General features: G+C 40.6%; 1 protein-coding gene and 1 long non-coding RNA gene across 2 annotated transcripts in view; one reads left to right on the forward strand and one right to left on the reverse strand.

The window, feature by feature from the left end:
- The window catches only part of LOC137969683 (uncharacterized), a 28,722-nt gene extending 25,022 nt beyond the window's left edge, over positions 1-3,700 (forward strand). Inside the window, exon 3 of the long non-coding RNA XR_011116707.1 lies at positions 3,566-3,700. This is a non-coding gene — a long non-coding RNA (uncharacterized lncRNA). The remainder of the gene's footprint in view (positions 1-3,565) is intronic.
- LOC137969682 (formin-binding protein 4-like) overlaps positions 2,615-20,000 on the reverse strand; it is a 25,138-nt gene continuing 7,752 nt past the window's right edge. Inside the window, exons 8-19 of the mRNA XM_068816015.1 lie at positions 18,233-18,511; positions 17,183-17,383; positions 16,338-16,381; positions 14,980-15,084; positions 14,559-14,692; positions 12,015-12,196; positions 9,807-9,890; positions 9,083-9,196; positions 7,832-8,136; positions 6,836-6,904; positions 3,644-3,822; positions 2,615-2,863 (exon numbers count right to left, since the gene is read on the reverse strand). Coding sequence (XP_068672116.1) covers positions 2,752-2,863; positions 3,644-3,822; positions 6,836-6,904; positions 7,832-8,136; positions 9,083-9,196; positions 9,807-9,890; positions 12,015-12,196; positions 14,559-14,692; positions 14,980-15,084; positions 16,338-16,381; positions 17,183-17,383; positions 18,233-18,511 — 1,808 coding nt within the window. The 3' untranslated portion in view covers positions 2,615-2,751. The remainder of the gene's footprint in view (positions 2,864-3,643; positions 3,823-6,835; positions 6,905-7,831; positions 8,137-9,082; positions 9,197-9,806; positions 9,891-12,014; positions 12,197-14,558; positions 14,693-14,979; positions 15,085-16,337; positions 16,382-17,182; positions 17,384-18,232; positions 18,512-20,000) is intronic.

Genomic DNA, 20,000 nt, shown 5'->3' on the forward strand with positions numbered 1-20,000 from the left:
CGTGCAAGTCGCGATTGGTTTTGGTTATCCTCTTTTTCATTGGTTGATTAACTGGCGCGAGATTTTTCAACCAATCACAAAACGTAGCAATTGCAATCGCGTGATTACTTTGCTTTAGAAAAGAGGAAGTTGGACCTAGAAAGCTCCGAACGATAACTGGAGATAGCAAGGCTTAAAAACACCGAAACCCTTGTATTATGCACAGCACACCAGTGTCATGAAACTATTACGCAGAAAACCTAGTAAACGCCAACGATACTTCTTGTTAAGGGAACTGGTCAAAACTACTATACTCGAACAGGACCCACCTTTGGGGTGGGGGGGGGGGGGGTTCTCAAAGACACCACCTATCTTCGAGCCTATCACATGAACATTACTGACAACATTTTATTGGCTTTTAAATTTGAGTTGACACAGGAATATTCAGCTAGCAAGAGTCGGCATTACTAGGCAAACAAGAAAAGTGAGGTTTGAATCTTACTGTAATTTTTTACTGCTGGATAGAGGGGTGGCTGTGCAATATAGACACCATCTTTTGACGTTAAGCAAGGGGGTGCAGGCAGACACCACCATCTATTTTGTGGTTTGGTGGGTCCTGTTCGAGTGTAGTAGTTTTGACCACTTCCCTAAGCATGTTTTTCAATCGCCTGATTTTCATGTTTCTTCGAATGTGGTGTAACCACACACTAAAAGCAACTGTCAAGTATTGTTATCTATTTTATTTCACACGAGAACAGTCAGTTTTTTTTGTTCAATTCTTAAGTACACGGTAGTCTTTGCAAAGTGACTGAGAATTTGTTTCTGGCACAGACCTTATAAACAAACACAAATGCTCGATCAGTTAGCTTTGAAGATAAAGTTGCCTGTTTGCAGGCGAAACTTGTGTTTTCAAGCGCGAAGTTCGAGGTTCGGCCACTCGAGTCGACATGTTGCTCGAGAAATAAAAGATTGAGGAAGAGTGACCCTCCCTCTCGCCAACACGATCTCTTCCTCAATTGAAGGATTATCCTTCATTGTCAGTTTGCCTTAAATGTAGTATTATCCTCCATTTTGATCAGTCTGTCCCAGGACTTGTGGTTGCAAATAACAAGAAAAAAAAGGTAAAAGCAGCCCCTGGACAGGATTTGAACCCGGAGTACCCACTTTGAAGGAACTGTTTTTATCCACTTAAGACCAACTGACTAGGAAATGTGCCGATTATTTACCAAAACTAATTAGTATATATATATAATCATCGCTGAATAATGGTTAAATCTGAAGCTTGATTTTAAAATGGTTAGCTTTCTCTTGAAGTTTGGTAACCGACATTTTTCACTGTGTAAACTTGCTTCTTAGCGGGTGTTAATACACGTTTACAGCGGCACTTTGGAAGAAAAAAATTATTGACATAAATAAAAAAATGACATCCTCGCAGCTAATGATGTAGTAGTCTAGAGGTTAAGGAGGCTCGAAACAGTTTCTCCTTTTTTCAAACAAATAAACATATTCTGTCCTTAGATACTGTTTTCCTCCAAAATAATGTTACCATGGCAACGATATTAGGCATTTCTTTGAGCCTTAAAATCAACATATGTGGTCCTTTTTGAAGAAACGGGACGGTGAAATTTTCCCATTCATCGTTACCAGATAATGTTAGAAATACTCTCTAAAATATTTAAAATTCAACAAAATCTGTAGGTCAGTTTTTTCAGAAAAATAAGTTTTTTTGAATTGTGTCTCTAATTATTTTTTTCACCCACAGAATTTTTTTAAATTTGAAACAAAAACGGTTTAAATTAATCTAAGCTAACATGCAAAAAATGAAAAAAATTCACCGTCCAGAAGCAGAGATATAAACGAGTAAAGTTGCAAAATCAGGAAAAATTAGGGGGTTACAAGATCAGCATTTACGCATGCGTTACCCGCTCATTCGAGTCCGCGCGCGAGTGGAGCTACAGGTCAACACAAACGGATTTAAGTAACTATTAAACCGTTTAAGTAGAATTTTCGTAGTTTCCGTGAATAGATGTCTATTTATATGCCATGTATATAGGAATTGGAGAAAGGTAAGCGAAATTAGCGGTATTTGTTTATTTCTGGTGACCCATTTAAATCATGAGCTGACGCAAGCAGCTTACGAATTGCGTGTGTGGCTTACGCGCGCGCGCTCAGCTGAAAACCCTTTCGAGCCTCCTTAAGTGAAGGGGTTATTAATCACACGTTTCCAGGTTCGAGTTTCGCGAGTCCAGACATTGGGGTTCGGCTTTTAAAAGAAATATGTTTATTTGCATGATCCCTACCAAGCTTTCAGTGTCCAAAATGAACAATAATAATTCACTTGGAAGAAAGTAACAATTGAGAATAATCCTTCAATAGGCCATTTCCGAGTTCATGTCTGCCTCCTCTTCAAAGCGAGTCCAAGTGCGAAGTTTTTGTGATGGTAATTAGTTCTACTTTACATATGAATGAAAGCTAATTTTCATAAGAAAAACTTCGCACTTAGACTCGCTTTAAAGAGGAGGCCGACATGAACTCGGAAATGGCCTATTGAGGGCTTTTAAATACCCGTAGTTGCTCTCGCTTTATCGCTCGTTCCAGATCTTCCACTAGTTACTCGACTGATCTTGAAACAGGCTACCGCCGGTAACCCGGCTACAATTACGAACAAAGGAAATCTAAACATTATTTTTCATCGTATATTTCAATAAGGAAAAGGTCAGTTTTACGGAGCCAACTGATTTGTAGTTGAGTTCCCTTCGTCAACGTTTGAAACTACGCGTCTTTGTGGTCAGCGGGGGAACCACTCTTCGTGCTCCGCGCTCGGATGCGCTCGCGCCAGTCTCCCTTGATTTCTTCGAAGTTGGGATTGTATGCAGCTTGTCCGCTAAAGAAAGAAAGAAAGGATGTACAAATTAATCGGACTTGTAATAATTACTGTGGTTGTACATTACACGAGCAGGCGTAGCTCTAGTTGGCTAGTGTGTGGCTTTCGGAGCAAGGGGTCCCCAGTTCGATCCTCGGTGACTTCAACGTCTGTTTCGACTTTCCTCTGATCCGTGTAGCTACAGCAAAATTAACAAATTGATGTCAGCTTTTCATGCGTCTGTCCTGTTATTGATCATGAATTGCGTCATAACATTGTCAAAGTAGCTGTGGATCCAAGAGGCGATAGCCGAGTGGATCCGCAGACTATTTTGACAATGTTATGACGAAATTCATGATCAATAACAGGACAGACGCATGAAGAACGGACATCAATTTGCCTTTTTACAATGACAAAAAGGCAGAGGGGTCAAAACTAAGTCAAAACCCGAGAAGAAAGCGAGACAAAAATGCGAGAAACTTCAATCTGACGCGAGCAATATCGCGTCATTATCGCATAAATTATAAATTTGTGTCTGTCCGCTTATTGAGAATAAAAATTAGCCAATGAGCGCGCGAGAACTTTTGCAGTCATTGTAAAATGAAGTACTGACAGAGGGAGGAGGGTAGAGGGCGCACCGTCCGCTTCCATTGATACCAGCCTCGTAGCTGAAGGAACTATCGACGCTAACCAAACTGACTTTACCTTTACCTTTTTTTTTAGAGAATGAAAATGTCGCGACGTTTTGTGCCCATGGACCAAAAGTCCCTCGACCTGTTTTATCTTCAGAGCAATACATACCTAGCCATATGTTCCCTCTTCCAGTCCTCAATTTGTTTACGCGGATCGATTTCCTCGTCTTCCTCCTCGCTACTGTTCAACACAGGTTCTTCTTGTTGTTTTATGCTCTGCCACTTTTGGACAAGGGACGAAACTTTCCGCGCTTTGGAGGAGAGAAGGGAGGACCCCATCTTGGACGCCTGAAAAGAGCCAACATAGTAAATTTAAAAAAAAGGTGAAACTCTCACTTATCGAGACAAGAGAGCGAGTTTCAAACGAGTGTCGTAAAACCCAAACCAAAGTAATTACTTTAGCCAATCAAAACGGTCGGAGACAATCCAGTAAACCAATCAAAACTAGAAGTAATTACACGTAGCCGACACAAAGCGCGGGAAAATGTGCACGCGCGAGCCACAATTGGTTTTGGTTTCACTTCTCATTGGTTGAAAAAGTGACGCGAGAACTTTGAACAAATCACTGAATGAAGTAATACAAAACCAAAGTAATTCGCTAATTACTTTCGACACTCAATTGAAAACCACTCTATAAGCAATTGTCTCATATGAACACCTGAAAAACCCCGACGGCTTCAACGGGGTTCCAACCCATGACTTCTGCGATGCCGGTGCAATGCTGAGCTACCAGCTGAGCTATGAAGCCAATCAGTTGAGAGCAAGTCAATGGGCCAGTTCCGCGTTGCTGTTTGTCTCGGTTTCGAAGTGAGTCTTGGTGCTCAACTATTGTAAGGGAAATGAGTTTGATTTGCATAACAATCCGCAACTCATTTCCATTTGAATGGTTGTGCACCAGGACTCGCTTTGAAACTGAGACATGCAGCAACTCGGAAATGGACTATTTCATGGCAACTTCTCCAAGTCACAAGAAGAATCAATACTTTTGTGAATAAACCCGATTAGTATCACCCAACTAGTGGACTAATGCAAATCCTGCATTTTGATTGGCTACGCTACTAGAGAACTATTAGTAATAGTCCTCGAGTAGCGAAAAGCGTCACGCTTTCTTTCGTTTAATTCCCAATTAAATATTTTTTTAACTTGCATTTGCTAACTTTATTCCTGTCTTTTCTGTCCGACTAGTTGGGTGATACTAAAACAATTAGACCCTTCGCCCTCAAGGGCCACGGGTCAATAGCCCATGAGGCAAAGCCGAATGGGCTATTGACCCGTAGCCCGCAATTGTTAATTATTACCCATTTACAGTCAATCACTTTCTTTTGGGTCACTCCGTGTTAAAAGAACCAGTGAATTAGTTTACCGTTTTTCATCCTTTCGTTAATTTTCCCTGAAGCCCGGTAATTCCAATCCTCGTTTTCCATTCTCCATGAAGGGTCGCCTTATCGGGAGTGGACTGTAATAGACTAATTCGGCTAACTCAATGTTGAACCCAATTCAAATCTTTTGGGAATAAAACTTTTTGTTCCAAGTATTACCATGTAATTTAAGTGTGAATGCTTCATTGTCATGCAAATTCAACACACAAAGAAACTTAACCCCGAGAGATTTTAATTGGGTACAACAATGAGTTAGACGAATTGGTCTATAGGGAAATCTCTGTTTACATTTTTGCCTCATTAGCATAAGGCTATCTTTTTCTAATTAGTCAGCCGAATGCTTTGGTTTTGCATTACTTCACTCAGTGATTGGTTCAAAGTTCTCGCGCCACTTTTTCAACCAGTCACCAGTGAAACCAAAACCAATCGTGGCTTGCGGGTGCACATTTTCCCGCGCTTTGTGTCGGCAACGTGAAATTAAATTGGTTTACTGGATTGTCTCCGTCCTTTTTGATTGGCCAAAGTAATTACTTTGGTTTTGGTTTTTACGACAATCGATTGAAACTTGCTCTAACAAAGTACTGTTCGTTTCTTAGCTTTGTGCAAATAACCTTACGCCTGTATGTTGTAATTGTAAGTGTTGGCAAAATCGTAAATGTAAGTAGTTATCATTGTATAGTTGGTAAATCTGTGTATTCATTGTATTTGTAATTAAATAAAGGAGCGGAAAGAAAAGTACTTAATATTGAAAGTGCATCGCATAATGAGCTCTCTGAAAATTTGAACTCGATATTCCATATAATCTGCGAGCAATGATACTTTGAAAATTCGAAATTTCACAAAGAGTGTATGGGATCATTAGAAGGCTTAAAATTGGAGATTCAACTAAGTTTAACAAGTTTTTTTAGCTTTGGAAGTCAATTTGTAAATACTACGATGCCTTCTGTGAGCAAACTCGTATGTTAATGAAACAAAATGTCATCAATGACGTCAGCAGGATTGTGCGCGCACTCTCATTGGTCAATTCGCTACTTTCGCATTCCCATAATGCAATACGTTCTGGGGGGGTTATTTGAATAACAACAATACAAGTCATTTACTGTTGGGACTGTATCATGCTTCAGTGAATTGGATATTTCATTGCTTAAATGCATACAACCCCGCAAAATGAACTGTAGCGAATAGTTGTGTTAAGATGAGAGGATGTAAACACGGCTGTGACATAACATGCATTTGGATTGGTTATGTGTTGTCAGAAGCGCGTTTTGATGGACAGGTTGGAAATATGAGCGTGTATCAAGAAAATCAGTTTCAATCAACAAGTAAGAAAAAAACCCAGCATTTTCCTTTATTTGTCGAATTATTTTTGAGCAATATTTTATAAAAGCAAAAGAGGACTTTTGTCCGTGTTGCCATAGCCTCGTCTAAACACGAGGGACAGTTGGGAGAATTCGAGACAGTTGTGCAAACCCGAGCCGCAGTTGAGGGTTTGCAAAACTATCGAGAAGAGTAATCTGTGGTACTAAAAAACTCGTCGAATATCAATTACCGTGAATCAACACCTCTCATATCCATGGACAACTCCCCTCTGATATGGTTGCACTACACGTTCCTTATTACCGGAACGAAACGTTCTCGTTGTCTCATCAAGCTCACTATTTACGCGTTGATCAATTAAAACTCACTGCAGACTAACCCTAACCCTAACCCTATTTTGTAGATATGATAGAAAACTTTCGACCCGGTTAATGTACGAAGAGATTTATTCATTAGTGATGAATCGGGCATATTCGGAAAAAATCCGAGTGCTCCGGAAGAGGAGCCGACTCAACGACTCTGCTACCGACTACGAGCTCGGATGCTCCATCAACGAGCTACAGGAGACCCGTGGGCTTCGCCACTTAACTAGGTTCAGAACTCACTTTTTTCTTCTTTTTGACTTTAACTTTTGTCGGTAATCCCGTCGAAATAGTTGGCCCAACATCTGTTTCCTGTGAAAATAAAATAAACCCTGTTTTTTCACAGTGACACGGCCGGCATGGTTGCACAAAAGAACCTGTTTTCGGTTGAAAGGAACGACGGCCTCAACTACGAGTCAGCGTCAACAAATTGTCCACAAACTCAACGATGGCGCGGAGATAAAACGACAGGACAGCGGGACAAAACAAGTTTCATTGGCAAAATAAAGGTTCAGCATGCTTGGTGGGTTTTATCATTTTGACATAGCCTGTTCCAAGCTCCCAGATAGTCGGGAAAACGAAGACAACTGCGTGTGAAAAGCGAGTGAGGGCTTAGGTCGAGGCAAGGAACAGGCTAATTAAGGTTTGGTACATTTCTTTGCCGTTCTCAGTCGCCCTGACAACGACGTGACACGACCAAATTTGAGTTGATGAGGAAGGCGTGAGCACAAAGAGATAAATTTTAAATTTCCTTTATAACATCCACACCGATCATGTCATTATATTCCTGGGAAGTTGGTATGCCTTTTCCCTGCCAACCGACATCGATAAATGATTAGAAAAATGTAAAGTTCTCTTAATGATATCGTTCTCGTAGCTGTCGTCATCGTCCTTGTTCAAACTCCAAGCACCAGTGGATAAAAATTCCAGGGATGACGTAGATCCAATCAAAACACTCCTGTCTGTCGGAAAAAATGTTTTACTAAATGACAAATACTTTTCGAGAGAAAGAGAAAGCACCCAAACTCGTTTTGAAAGAAAGGATTGAAAAGAAACTAAAAAATGGCCTCAGCATTTTTCCCTAGGTAAACTTGTCTCAGAAAAATCACGTTTACCTCGAGTGGAGTAACCATTACTAACGGTCTCCAATGTTTCTGGATAAGAGTGGTAGGAGGACTGGCAACCCTGACAAAGGGAACGCACAAATTTGCAACCTATTAGTATACAAACAGTACAAACCTGCGTTGGTCTGCCTGCGCCTTCAAGCAATGTGGCAGGCAAAGACGACCGAGGAGGACTGGCAACCGCAGTATCTAAATCCGAGTAATCAACAAGAGAGCGAGGAACGGATGCAGGCGTGGCTGCCAAGGTAGGAACCGTCGGCTGTCCACTAATAAATGGCGATGAGGTCCTTGCTACTACTGCTGTTGTGTTCTCAAACATGTCTTCCCCAGGAGGTAGGGGTGGAGCTTCTAATGGCTCTGGGGGTGGTGGTGGGGGTGCAGAGGATTCTACTGGGGGAAGTGGGGGAAGGTCATCTGTTCCTACATCCAGAAACAAAAACAAGCAAATAATAATCTACTGTGGTTATGTTAGATCATCTCCAGGAGAATGCTTCTTTATCAATAATTACTCGTACCAACACGCTGCCACTGTACATTTTTTACGAGTTGGGATGGAGCTCGTGAGAGCTCGCGACAACATCAGCAGACCGAGAGGGGTGGAAAACAATTCTGGATGGCCCCAAGCTTCCTGCGGGGCGCGATGAGGATAACTACCTACTTAGCAATTAGACTCGTAGCCCTTGCGGGCTACGGGTCAACAGCCCATGAGGCGAAGCCGAATGGGCTATTGACACGTGGCCCTTGAGGGCGAAGGGTCTAATTGTTTTAGTATCACCCGACTAATCGGACAGAAAAGGCCATAATAAAGTAAGCAAATGCAAGTTGAAGAAATATTCATTTGGGAAGAAAACGAGAGAAAGCGTCACGCTTTTCGCTACTCGAAGACTATTACTAATAGTCCTCTAGTAGCGTAGCCAATTAAAATGCACGATTTGCATTTGTCCACTAGTTGGGTGATACACAAAACACACAAATTTTGATGCACCGCTTACTGCATATGACAAGCTAAGAGCAAACGGTCTTGTAATGAATAGATTAGTCGACTATTTCAGTTTTACCCAAGACCGCAAAGACTTTCTGCGTTGCCTTCGATCACCCTACATAACTCAGGGAGGTGAGGGCCTTCCCGAAATCAAAGCGACTCGGTCAGGATAAAAACTTTCCCAAGAACCAGGCGGATTGAGCAAACAGGACTGAGATTTTCAGTTCAACCAAATGGGCCCACAGAGCCAGGTCAAAATGAGGAACTCGGGTATACAGATTGCTTTTTGGGATCACGGTATATTTTCTCCCCCAATTATACATTTCACAAAACCATATCAAACTGGTCAATTCATTTAGAACACATAAATGTAACAACACAAACCTGGGGGTGGAGGGGGTGGTTCTTCAACTGCAGGTAACTGATATGCCGAGGCGGTGAATGGAATGACTTCCGAGCCATCCTCAGTTCCAGGAATTGGCGGATTTACGAATGAATCTGTAAGAAATACAGCAAACATAAAATGAAGTGAAAAGGATCTGGAACTTTTAATTTGCTAACTTAAATGCACATATACAGCTGTTACACTAGATCTTTTGGAGTAAGAGATACCAGACTTGACAACTGGCTCTTGAAGGACTTTGCAAGGCCAATAGAACAAATATTGTGAATGAACAAAACGGTGGAAAACTCTAAATTTTAAAAAAAATGTTCTGGCTCACCCTCAGTTTTTTATCGCTAATTTTTTTTGGATTAGCGAAAGCAAAGAGTTCAAAATTGGGGAGTTAAATTACTTTCACAAGTTTGTAAGACAATGCCTTCTTCAAGACAACTCGTATGTTATTGGGACAAAGTATCAACAATGACGTCACCAGAGACTTCCAACAAGCTTACGTTTTGCGTCACCACTCCTCCCTTACCGGGTTTAAGGTACTTGCCTGCTAACAGACATGAGGCAGCCATTTTGGCTGAGCTACAAGATTACCCAGGACAACTCCAGCGAGTAGTCAGAGGGGGACTCAAACCCAGTCGCTCTGAAATTCGAGTCTAGTGCCATTACTACTCCGCCACTCTTTGAACACCAATCGAAAAACACGAAATGGCAAACCTGTAAGGCCTGATGACGAAACCACTGGGGCAGTAGCCATGACAACTGGCATCACGGGCCCTTGAACCATCGGGACGTACGCAGCTTAAAGGGAAAAATCAAAACTACGTAAACAACACTGCGTGATCAGTTGGCAACGAACAAATATAACAGCTATGCATGTTTTGTGCCTGCCATCTGGCACTTTAGTTCATTGGTTCCCTCTGCTAAAAAGCGCCGTGAGAAGAATATAGACCACTTACATAAATGGTAACCTCCTTTACATTCTTTTGTATTTATGTTAATTACACCTACAGCCCTCATCTTTTGAAACTTGCTAGTCGTAGCGAGCAGAAGAATATTTTATTTGCCGCCATTATGAAAGAGGTCTATAATCCCAGGTTTTATAGACAATATAAAACACTTGAAATTTCAACCGCATTCTTCCAATTCAATTTCTGGACAATGGGGCTATTCGGGGCAAAGCCAGACCGTCATTTTGAAACCGTGAGTAAACGGCGATAAAACTGTTTGTGTGAGAATTCTGATATCAATCTTTGAGTCAAATTGTCTCCTGGTCCTGCGGTAGACATAATTAAGATTTAAAAACCTCATTAATAATTCATGAGCCTAACAGCCTATCAAAAGAGCAATAAAACGTCACGTGTATGAGCTTTATATCCTGAGTATGCGGTAAGAGAGCGAATCCCTGTACCCCATGATAATTATTTGAAATCTATTTTTAGAACGCGTCCGCGTTGCGAAGGTTGTTAGGGAGCTTAAGCATGCGCGTTTTTGAGACGCGGACGGCAACCGGAAGAGAATATTTCGCGTGCCAGGACAGTGGTGTTTCGTAGATTTTTATATTAATCATCTCTGATGAAGAAAGATACTTTGCAATGTATATGTGGTTGTGTAAAGACAAATCAAAAGGGAAAACAGCTCACTTCCGGTTGCCGTCCGCCTCTCAAAAACGCACGTGCTTAAGCAACGACGGGCGACGGCAACGAGAACGTCACAAATTTGCATATTTAGCGGGCAAAAACAATAGAGCTTTGCACGCCCTGCACGTGCAGTTTTCACTTTTGTCCATTTCTTTGCCGTCGTCAACAAAACTACAACGTGAAATAGACAAATCTGAGGTTTTATGAAGAACGTCAGCACTTTAAGATAAATTTTCATTTTCTCCCCTAAATTAAGCGCCGTTCATATACTAGACTTGACAAACCGCTTGTGAAAACACGGTCAACGGCTAAGAAATGTAAAAAATTGTAAAACCCATGTGCCTCTTGCTTGATGGCGTTCTCGTGGCCGTCATCGTCGTCGTCCTATCTTAAGATCGGAGTCAATAAGGGCTGGTAGCCGGCCAAAACCGCCGGCTAGTTAGCCATCTTCAGCTGGCGGCTACTTTCGTCTCATTTTACCACCAATCAAGATGAAAAGTCCTATACTTGTTAAATTTTCATAGAAGAAACTTTCAAATCATTCTTTTCCACGGTTTGGGTGAAATTGACGGCATATTTTACGATGATTAAACAAGAGAAATCACGACAAAACTTTTTAGCGTTCGGTCGTTCGTGCGAAAGGTGTCGGAATTCCTGAAACAATTAACTGAATAGTTCCCAGTCTTATGCTTAATCTGACGAAACAGCAAGGCGTCCGAGAAAGAAACGCCATGGCCGCATACTTTTAATTACAAGCCTTCAAATTTATTGGCAGCCCTGACTGCTCCCTCTTTTATCTCTTGTGAAAATGACCGCGCGGTTCACTTTCACACCAACTCACCAATAAGGTGTCGTCTTTAAAATAACCACGCAGTTTGACACGAAACTAATAATAGATTTCAAATAATTTTCATCGGAATCACGCCAAACAAGGGGAAATCGTTCTCTTGCCTTGTACTCTCTGGATGATAGTCAATGCAACTTTTGCGTGAAAGCTTCTTTCGCCGCGAAGAATTGTCATTTATCATTGTAAAGGCCACATGGTTTGATAGTTATGCGTTTCCGCCAGCTTCTAATGCCAAGCCCTGCAGCGTGACAATTTTGAATAAACTTGTAAACCATGACCACACTTCATCGACTTTAGTGAAAAATCTGAGCATAATAGATGGGAAAACGAGATCGAGAGTTTCAGCAATAATTGGCTATCACCAACATCCGGCCAACATCCGGCCAATATTCGTAAAACCAACATGCACCGATTGGTCAAGGCTTGAAGCCTCCTCACCTGGATAGGTCCAACCAGGCACCGTGCAATGATCACTTGTTCCAGTGGATGCTACAATCTGCGAGGGCATGGCGTCTTCCGAGGGTGCATCTACTTCCATTTCACCGCCAAACTCCTCAGACGGGTACTCCCATTGCGAATCACCCGTTACCTCGTTCGTATAGTAGTACCGCTTGTGCGACCTTGGAAAAAACATCAAAGAAAGACGGAAACAGGAGAATGAGAACTGGCCCACCGAAAAACTTTCATTTTCTTTCAATCAAGGAAACTTTCACTGAATCGTTTGCCATCCATGGGTCGCAAATATTCTCTGGAATTAAAAAAAAAACTGTTTCATATGCCTTGTTCACGAGCAAACGTTCTGTACAAAAACGAGCGATTCCTCGTTCGCAAAAAGACGAACAGACCATAAGCTAGCCAATCGACCAGGTCAAGAATTTCAAAGTATTTTTCTTCGACAAAACAGCACAAGTTGTGAAAACAGTCGAACTTCCTTGATGGGTACCCATCAGATACCTAAGTGGAACGAAGTTGACGTTTTCGAGGGGTTTGCCACGGAAAAGTGTATACTGTTTGGGATCTACGACGATAACATTGTCTGCTAAAGCTGACCCATAAAGATGACTATACGAGACAATCAAAGTGCATGGATTAAAATCTTCGTTAATTGATTCTGGTAATCTAACAACTGCAGAACCAAGAATCCACTAACAAAGACACACACAAGTGCTCACTTATCACTAATATAGAAAACAAGCAGGTATACTCATATAGGAATGATACAATGCACTTCTACATACAGTATCACTGACCTTGCGCATGTCCGACTTTGTTTCTTGCCTTGTAAGTTGTTTCTCTAGCTCTCTCTAGCGGTAACGAGGAGGTTCGCGGATAGAGTCCAATGTCTTCAGACGTGCCACGGGATTCAGGAGTCAAATTACAAAACAGACACACAAACGAATAGACAACCACACCAATACATCACGCGGACGAACACAGAACTCTCGACGAAGAGAAATAAACGTACTCACAATATTTGATACTAGACCTAGCCACTCCTTGAAAAGTTCGTTCGTAACTATTACACATTTCGCGTTCTCTAGATGACGTTTAGATAGTTAAGTAGTCACAGGATTTAACGACAGCTTTTTCACTTCATTTTCAATACCCCAGGAAGAAAGAGAAATACCGCATTCCCTCGATTAAATGCCACTTTCAAATGAACGCTACAGATATAACGAAGAATTCTAAGTGCAGCGTTATATTGCACACAATCGTTAATATTCAATCTTAAACAGCGTGTATTCTCGAGTTCGCCAAACAGGCCCGTGAATAATATTATTCCAAAACAACTGTTTTTTCCGCTTAAAGTTTTGGTGAAATATTATGGTTTGTTACTAGTGCTGCCGTCGCTTATTTCCCTTTCGTAAACGGTCGTTGCCATTTGAAACGGTCGATGCCATTTTTTAGCTCTGAATTACACTCTTTAGGTCTAAGAACTCAAAAGGTTGCGGTTACTGGGAGTTTTGTCTCGCTGGTCATATGAGTTAGGGTTCGGGTTAAAGTTCTGTTTAGGGTGAGGGCTAAGAACCCGAGTTCGAGTCTTGAAATTTTCGGACTCTTTTTTTCTCCAGTTTGTCTTTTATAATTGTTCTTTTTTGTCTTAATTTTTGTTAATATTTTTTCTTTGTTTGTTTCTTTTAATTTTCTTTGAAGTGAAGTGTGTAGTCGACCGTTATAAATGGCATCGACCGTTTCAAATGGCAACGACCGTTCTGAGAAATGGCAACGACCGTTTACGAAAGGGAAATTTGCGCTGCCGTCACATAATGCTGCAGCTAAATCCGTGAACAAAATCCCAAAAACGTAGCGGCGTTCGATCGAGGTAGTATGGCAACTTAAACTGTGGAAATGAATGTGCTGAGAAGGATAGTGCGAGTAAAATGTTACATTCATATTTTTTACTTTCGCTGCAACTTAATGAGTTAGTTCGAAGAGGACGAAAGAATGCCACAAGAGCTTAGAGGCAAGATATGCGCCTTAAAGGAACAAAACACTGTGGAACTGAAACTTACTGTTTGCTGCCCGAAACAAGTTTTAAAATCTGAATTTGAATTTTGAAATGTTTTTTTTTCACATGAAAGAAGTGGTTCACTACGTTTTCAAGAACAAAAAGCTATTTAATACAAAGAAAAAAATAACAATGATGGGGAAATTTTAATAGAAGCAAAGCTCATTTGCTTACTTCTCCATAAAAAAAGGTGGAAAATTACAGACACACACACACAACCACAACACATCCACAAGCATAAATACAAGAATTTTCTCTGCATAATTTTTCAGACAATGTAAACAAACAACTGGGCTGCGTAAGAGATTTTGATGATGCAATTTCAAACACTTGCAAAGAATCCACAAATCACTCAGACAACTTGAAAACAGCACTACCTCTGAGGTTTGTATCCAAGTGGACAGTTCATTTTGCCCGAGTCTCGAAACAGGCAAGATTATCCCCCCTGGCAAAACACAAGACTGATACAGTACCTGTCCCAATGGCACGTCCAGCCAGGGGGTGCAGCCGACTCTTCATACTGCTTTAGCTGTTTGTCTGCTTCGCAGAGTTTGTGAATGAAGTGACGACTGTCCAGTGCACCTTCTCTCCAGTCACTGATCCTTGTCTGCGAAAAAGGAAAGAAAATACCTATTTTTAGTACCAGTGAATGAAACTGTGACTTGTGAAGGAGCAGTGGTCAGTGACGTGAAGTAGTAACACTCAAGCGAAAGAGGACATGTTACGTGGTCTTTCCTACTTGACAATCGCGAAAATACAAGAAAACAAAACGTGAGAATATCTCGACTTTCGACAACTGTGATCAACAGGGTAAAACAAAAAATCATTATTTTCATCTGGAGCATTCTTTTCAAGAATTAGGTACAGCCATTTTAAAATGTTACCGGTACTCACCTCTACTTCAATGAGAAGAACCTTTAAGCTAGACATGCCCTTGCGAGAAACCTCCAAAAAATCTAGCTTATTGCTGAGAACTGATGTTAACTCCATTATCTGCATCTGAAAATTATCAAAAATAAAGTTTATTCAGACACTTCAAAAAAAACATTTTGACATCAACAAAAATATAAAACTAGCATTAATATCACCATGGTTCCAGACGGAGCAGAGCTAAAACATGGCGTACCAGGTCGACTCAAAATTGAGGTTCCAATATGTGACTACAATACCAAAGAGTTCAGCCAATATAATATTGCAAAGAACAAAGTTGAAATAAAAATAAAGTAACAACTTGCTTAATTTGGTTATATTTCAATTCTTTTCCCCAACTTAAATTTGTGCGACCGTTTAGTTTTTAAGTGGAAAATTCAAAGAGGAATATTAACCATTAAGAATTCCGAGACAAGCAATCCATAAAGAGATGCCATTTTGATTTTTCTGTAACCACATGACTCTGGACAGCCTCACCCAAAGTGCTTTGCTCTCATTTTAAAATCCTTGAGACAGGCATTCATGTAAATTCAACTTGTGGTAATCCAGGGCCACTTAATTATGTCCCTGGCAACCATGAAATCAAAGAAAGTGGCCTAGCCTGCTTGCAGGGGGTAATTTGTATTCAGTCGCCACATTAGATGGGCGGATGTGGGAAGATCATCCAGCCCAGACCTATCCCACGAGCTTCCAACACGGCGTCTGATACGTCTACACCCTGCAAGCAGGATAAAAGTGGCCTAGCTGGCCAACGAACCCTCTTGTTAAGTTTTAGGGTTAGAGTTAGGGTTAGGGTTAGTAGAGACTGTGTGTCCAAAAACATTGGTTTTTATTGTGTACCACGACTCTTGCTGTAAGAATTTCTCGATTCTACCAAAGACATAAAATAAATATTGGCAGTGGACATACATGTAAACTCTGTGCCAAGTTTCTTCAATTTTGATTGTGTTTTTTGTCTTAAATCTTTGTTTTAACTTTTTCAAACCAGTTCAGTTTCTTTTTCCTTTGTCTCCGATTATGATCAAGGCTGCTGCCTAAGAAAATTTTCCGGGAGCCCTTCGGGCTTCCAACATTAAAAGTTAGTAGCCCGAGTCATTTTTTCAAGAGCCCAGAATTAATTTATTCCAGCTGGGATCATATTTACAAGAAAGTGAGGATGAATCAAGTACGGCGACCGTTCAGGCTACTTGCTCAGAGCTTTGGTCGCCCGGGCTCACAAATAAGGCGACCGGGCAACCGTTAAGCAGCAGCCTTGATGATTATCATAATGAAATTAGGCAAAGAAATCAAGAAAAATTTGAAATACAACACATAGATCTTACCCTGTAATCCTCCTCAATGGCATCACATTTTGGTTCCTGTTCATCTGAGAACAAATTACATGTACATAAAAAAACAATCATCAGCCATTGAAGAGAAACTGTGCATTCAGGAACATTACAATTTTTGAGTATTCTCTCTCATGCTTGCAAGAGCACTTCTACAACAAAATACTTCAGAAAGCTACATGGAGCTTACACTTCATTCCAGGCTTCTTTATCCAACTTTTCCAGAAAAGTTTACAGTATTGTACATGTCCTGTTTATGTTAAAATATCCAATGATATGGCAAAGTACTACACTTGTGTAATACCGTAGTTGTTCACATCTAAAACAAGTTGCAATTTGTACTGATAGGTAAATAGATGGCTTGTACGTTCCTGCAAGTTTATTTATCAACATTTACAATGTGTCGTATCTTTCTTTAATAAAACTTAGTGGAAATTAGCCAAGCAAGATGTGCTTCCACATCACATAATACAAACCAGCTATTTTGTGCAATGAAAACAGTAAACTTTCCTCAGGACCATCATGTGGCCGCACAACGGCAATTCTGGATCCCTAGTGATCATGGTCATCCCGATCCACTCTAAATCAAATGGTCCAAAGTTTTAGTTCCCACTAGAGAAGTCTTCCACCAGTAAAAAAAACTATAGCATACCGCATGACTCAATACAAAGCGATCACTGGTAAAAGTCAGAGCAAATACAGTGCAAGAAGGAAAAACTATAATAATATAATGGAAAATGAAATCTTACACATGCACAGGAAGATTGTGACCCAACAGAAAAATAAAGAGTTAAGAAGCAAATCCTATACTTTGTTGCTTCTTTATTTAGATTTCCTACCCATCACTGGTTTTTCCTCCTTTCTCTCTCCTGTTTCAGCTTTTTTAAGATGTTTAAATACTTCAGGGGGTAGCAGAGGTTTGTCTGCATCTGTCTCCTCATCTTTCTGCTTGTCTTTCGTCTCAATTTTCTCATCGCTCTCTTCAGGCAAGTCCATGATTTGCTCACTAACCACATCCTGCTTTCCTTTCTCATACGTATCTGTAATGAGGAAGGTACAATCACAGAGGGCTGGAACCAGGAATGTGACAAGTGATGTTTTCATGTCTTCAAACCTTGGATAAACATTGTTGGCATGTGCCTGATAGGAGGTGTAGCAAGTTATACAATTAAAATGAGGACATTCCTTTCCCTGTTTTCATTGTCTCTTGACCAGGGATAAAAAGTGTATTGTGCAGATACATGTATGTGCCCCACCCTAAATGACAGCCCTGAAGTGCCATATCTTATAAAACCAGTCTAGGAAATAATTACCGGTAATTTTTGTACTTTTCAGGACGTACATGTAAGCCCCCTCAAATCACTGTTTTGATTGCACACATAGCAAATTTTATCAGAAATGCATTGGCATAATAAATGTACCTTAAAGGGCCAAAAGTCAATATTTCAAATTAAATGTACATGACATGCTTATTCGGGAGCCATGGAGAGGGAGGGGAGAGGGGGGTAGAGCCACCAAGTTTTTTTCCTGTGGTGTCGTTTTCTCCCAAACCGCTCACCCCTCCCATGACACTTCCGTGATCCATAACAAAACCTAGCCCCCCTCCCCCAACTTTCAAACGTACTCTGCAGCCCCTGTTATTGGACTTTGAAGGTGATTTATACAGAGCAATTTGTTTTTTTTAAAACTTAGAGAACATCAATAGAATATTACAAAAATCAGAGCAATCATATTGTCGTTCGGACATTGTGTATAAAACTAAGCAAAATCTAAAACTGATAGGACAATCTCAAATTTTGGTCTCCAATACTGTAATAATGAATTATTGTGCGATGGCCAACAGTTATTTCCATCAATGTGAACCTATCGCAGAATGTGTTCTTCCTGACCTTCCAAAAGTTGAGCGGCAAAGTCGTCATCTGAATCATCAGATTCTGCTTCCACAAGTTTCGGCTTTTTTGCTGGGACCTCTTCATCACTGACACCAACTTCGGACTTTCTTGTGGATGCCTTCTTGTCAGCAGGAACTTCAGCCTCCTCTTGACCTTGATCCTCCCAAGAATCAACCAACTCAAAGCCATCCAGTTCGTTATCGCTGCTGCTTTTTGAGTTTGCTTCTTTGCCATCACTTTCAGATGCATTATCCTGTTTTTCCTCACTGTCCATATCTAGGAAAAGACGTGAAATTTATTTGCATGTATGAAAAGGGTTGTCTCTGGGCTCTGCTCTATATTTGCGACTCTACAGGTCTACTTTATAAAGTTACCATATTCCCTGATTGCATCTAATATGCCTCTCTGTAAAAATATTGGCTAAGCCAAGTTTACCAATTAGAGTATTCTCAATCGAGTGTCATAAAACCAAAACAAAAGAAATTACTTTGGCCAATCAAAAAGGACAGAGACATTTCCAGTAAACCAATCAAAACTCGAAGTAATTACATGAAGCTGACACAAAGCGCAGGAAAATGTGCACGTGCGAGCCATGATTGGTTTTGGTTTTACTTCTGATTGGTTGAAAAAATGGCACAAGAACTTTGAACCAATGATCACTGAGTGAAGTAATGTAAAACCAAAGCAATTCGCTAATTACTTTCGACAGTCAATTGAAAACTGCTCTAATAATAAAAATAACTATTATTACCGTAAACGTCCATGTACAAGCTCCATCCGTAGATAAGCCACACCCCGAATTTAGAAGCGCAGATTTTGGAAAAAAATGTAATACAATAAAATTTGAAGTTCCAGTAACGTTCTATTGCTATAAACCAACAAGGACAAACAATCAAGGTTTCACCATAAAGTTGAAATTCCTTCGATATTGAAACAAAACGAACGAGTGCTTAGTAGCCAAGCTTTAAATGTGGGGAGAGTCTGGCCCAGGCCAGGGCCTGGGTAATCATGACCACGTCTATAAAGATGTACCCCCAATAGGCAAAACATTTCATGTAGAACAGGAGCTTGATAATGCAGTCGACAAATTTGCCGAGAAGGTGGTCAAGGACAACGAAACAGTCGGCCATTTACCTCGCGAGTACTCTCGAATTTTGTGGTATTTTATCGCACGTGGCGGAAAGATATGCGTGGAAGTGACTGGCCGAAGACTTCACTGCAAACAGCTGTGCGGAGGAATTGAGATTCCTTGTATGTTGGTGTTTACTTGTTCGAGAAAAGCGAAAATTAATCGCTTGAAAGAACTCTTGGAGAGCAAGATTCGCCGATAAACACTCGAAGACACAAACGGCTCCTTTTGGAGCCACCACTCATTAAAAAGTCAATGAACAACAGCAACATGCTCTCAGTTTCTTTTATGTTTCTTTACTGAGATCTTAAGAAGTTGTATGAATATTAATTAGGTTTTTTAAAACTCCAAACACAGATGTATCCATGGATAAGCCGCACCCTTGATTTATGGCTTCAATTTTGTGAAAAAAAGTGCGGCTTATACATGGACGTTTACGGTATTATTATAACTCCTGTTATTTTAATTTGTTAGTAATCTGTCTGAGCCAAATTATACAGTAGAATGACCAATTAACCTACAAAATGTATAAAAAAGTTCATTAAGAAGTCAGATTCCAAATTTGAATCCACTCTTTATATGGTTTATAACCAGCTACCGCTGTAAATACTCCTGCAAATAGATCTTCTGCTCCTA

This window comes from Montipora foliosa, chromosome 9, assembly GCF_036669935.1.
Source record: "Montipora foliosa isolate CH-2021 chromosome 9, ASM3666993v2, whole genome shotgun sequence".
NCBI classification, from domain to species: domain Eukaryota; kingdom Metazoa; phylum Cnidaria; class Anthozoa; order Scleractinia; family Acroporidae; genus Montipora; species Montipora foliosa.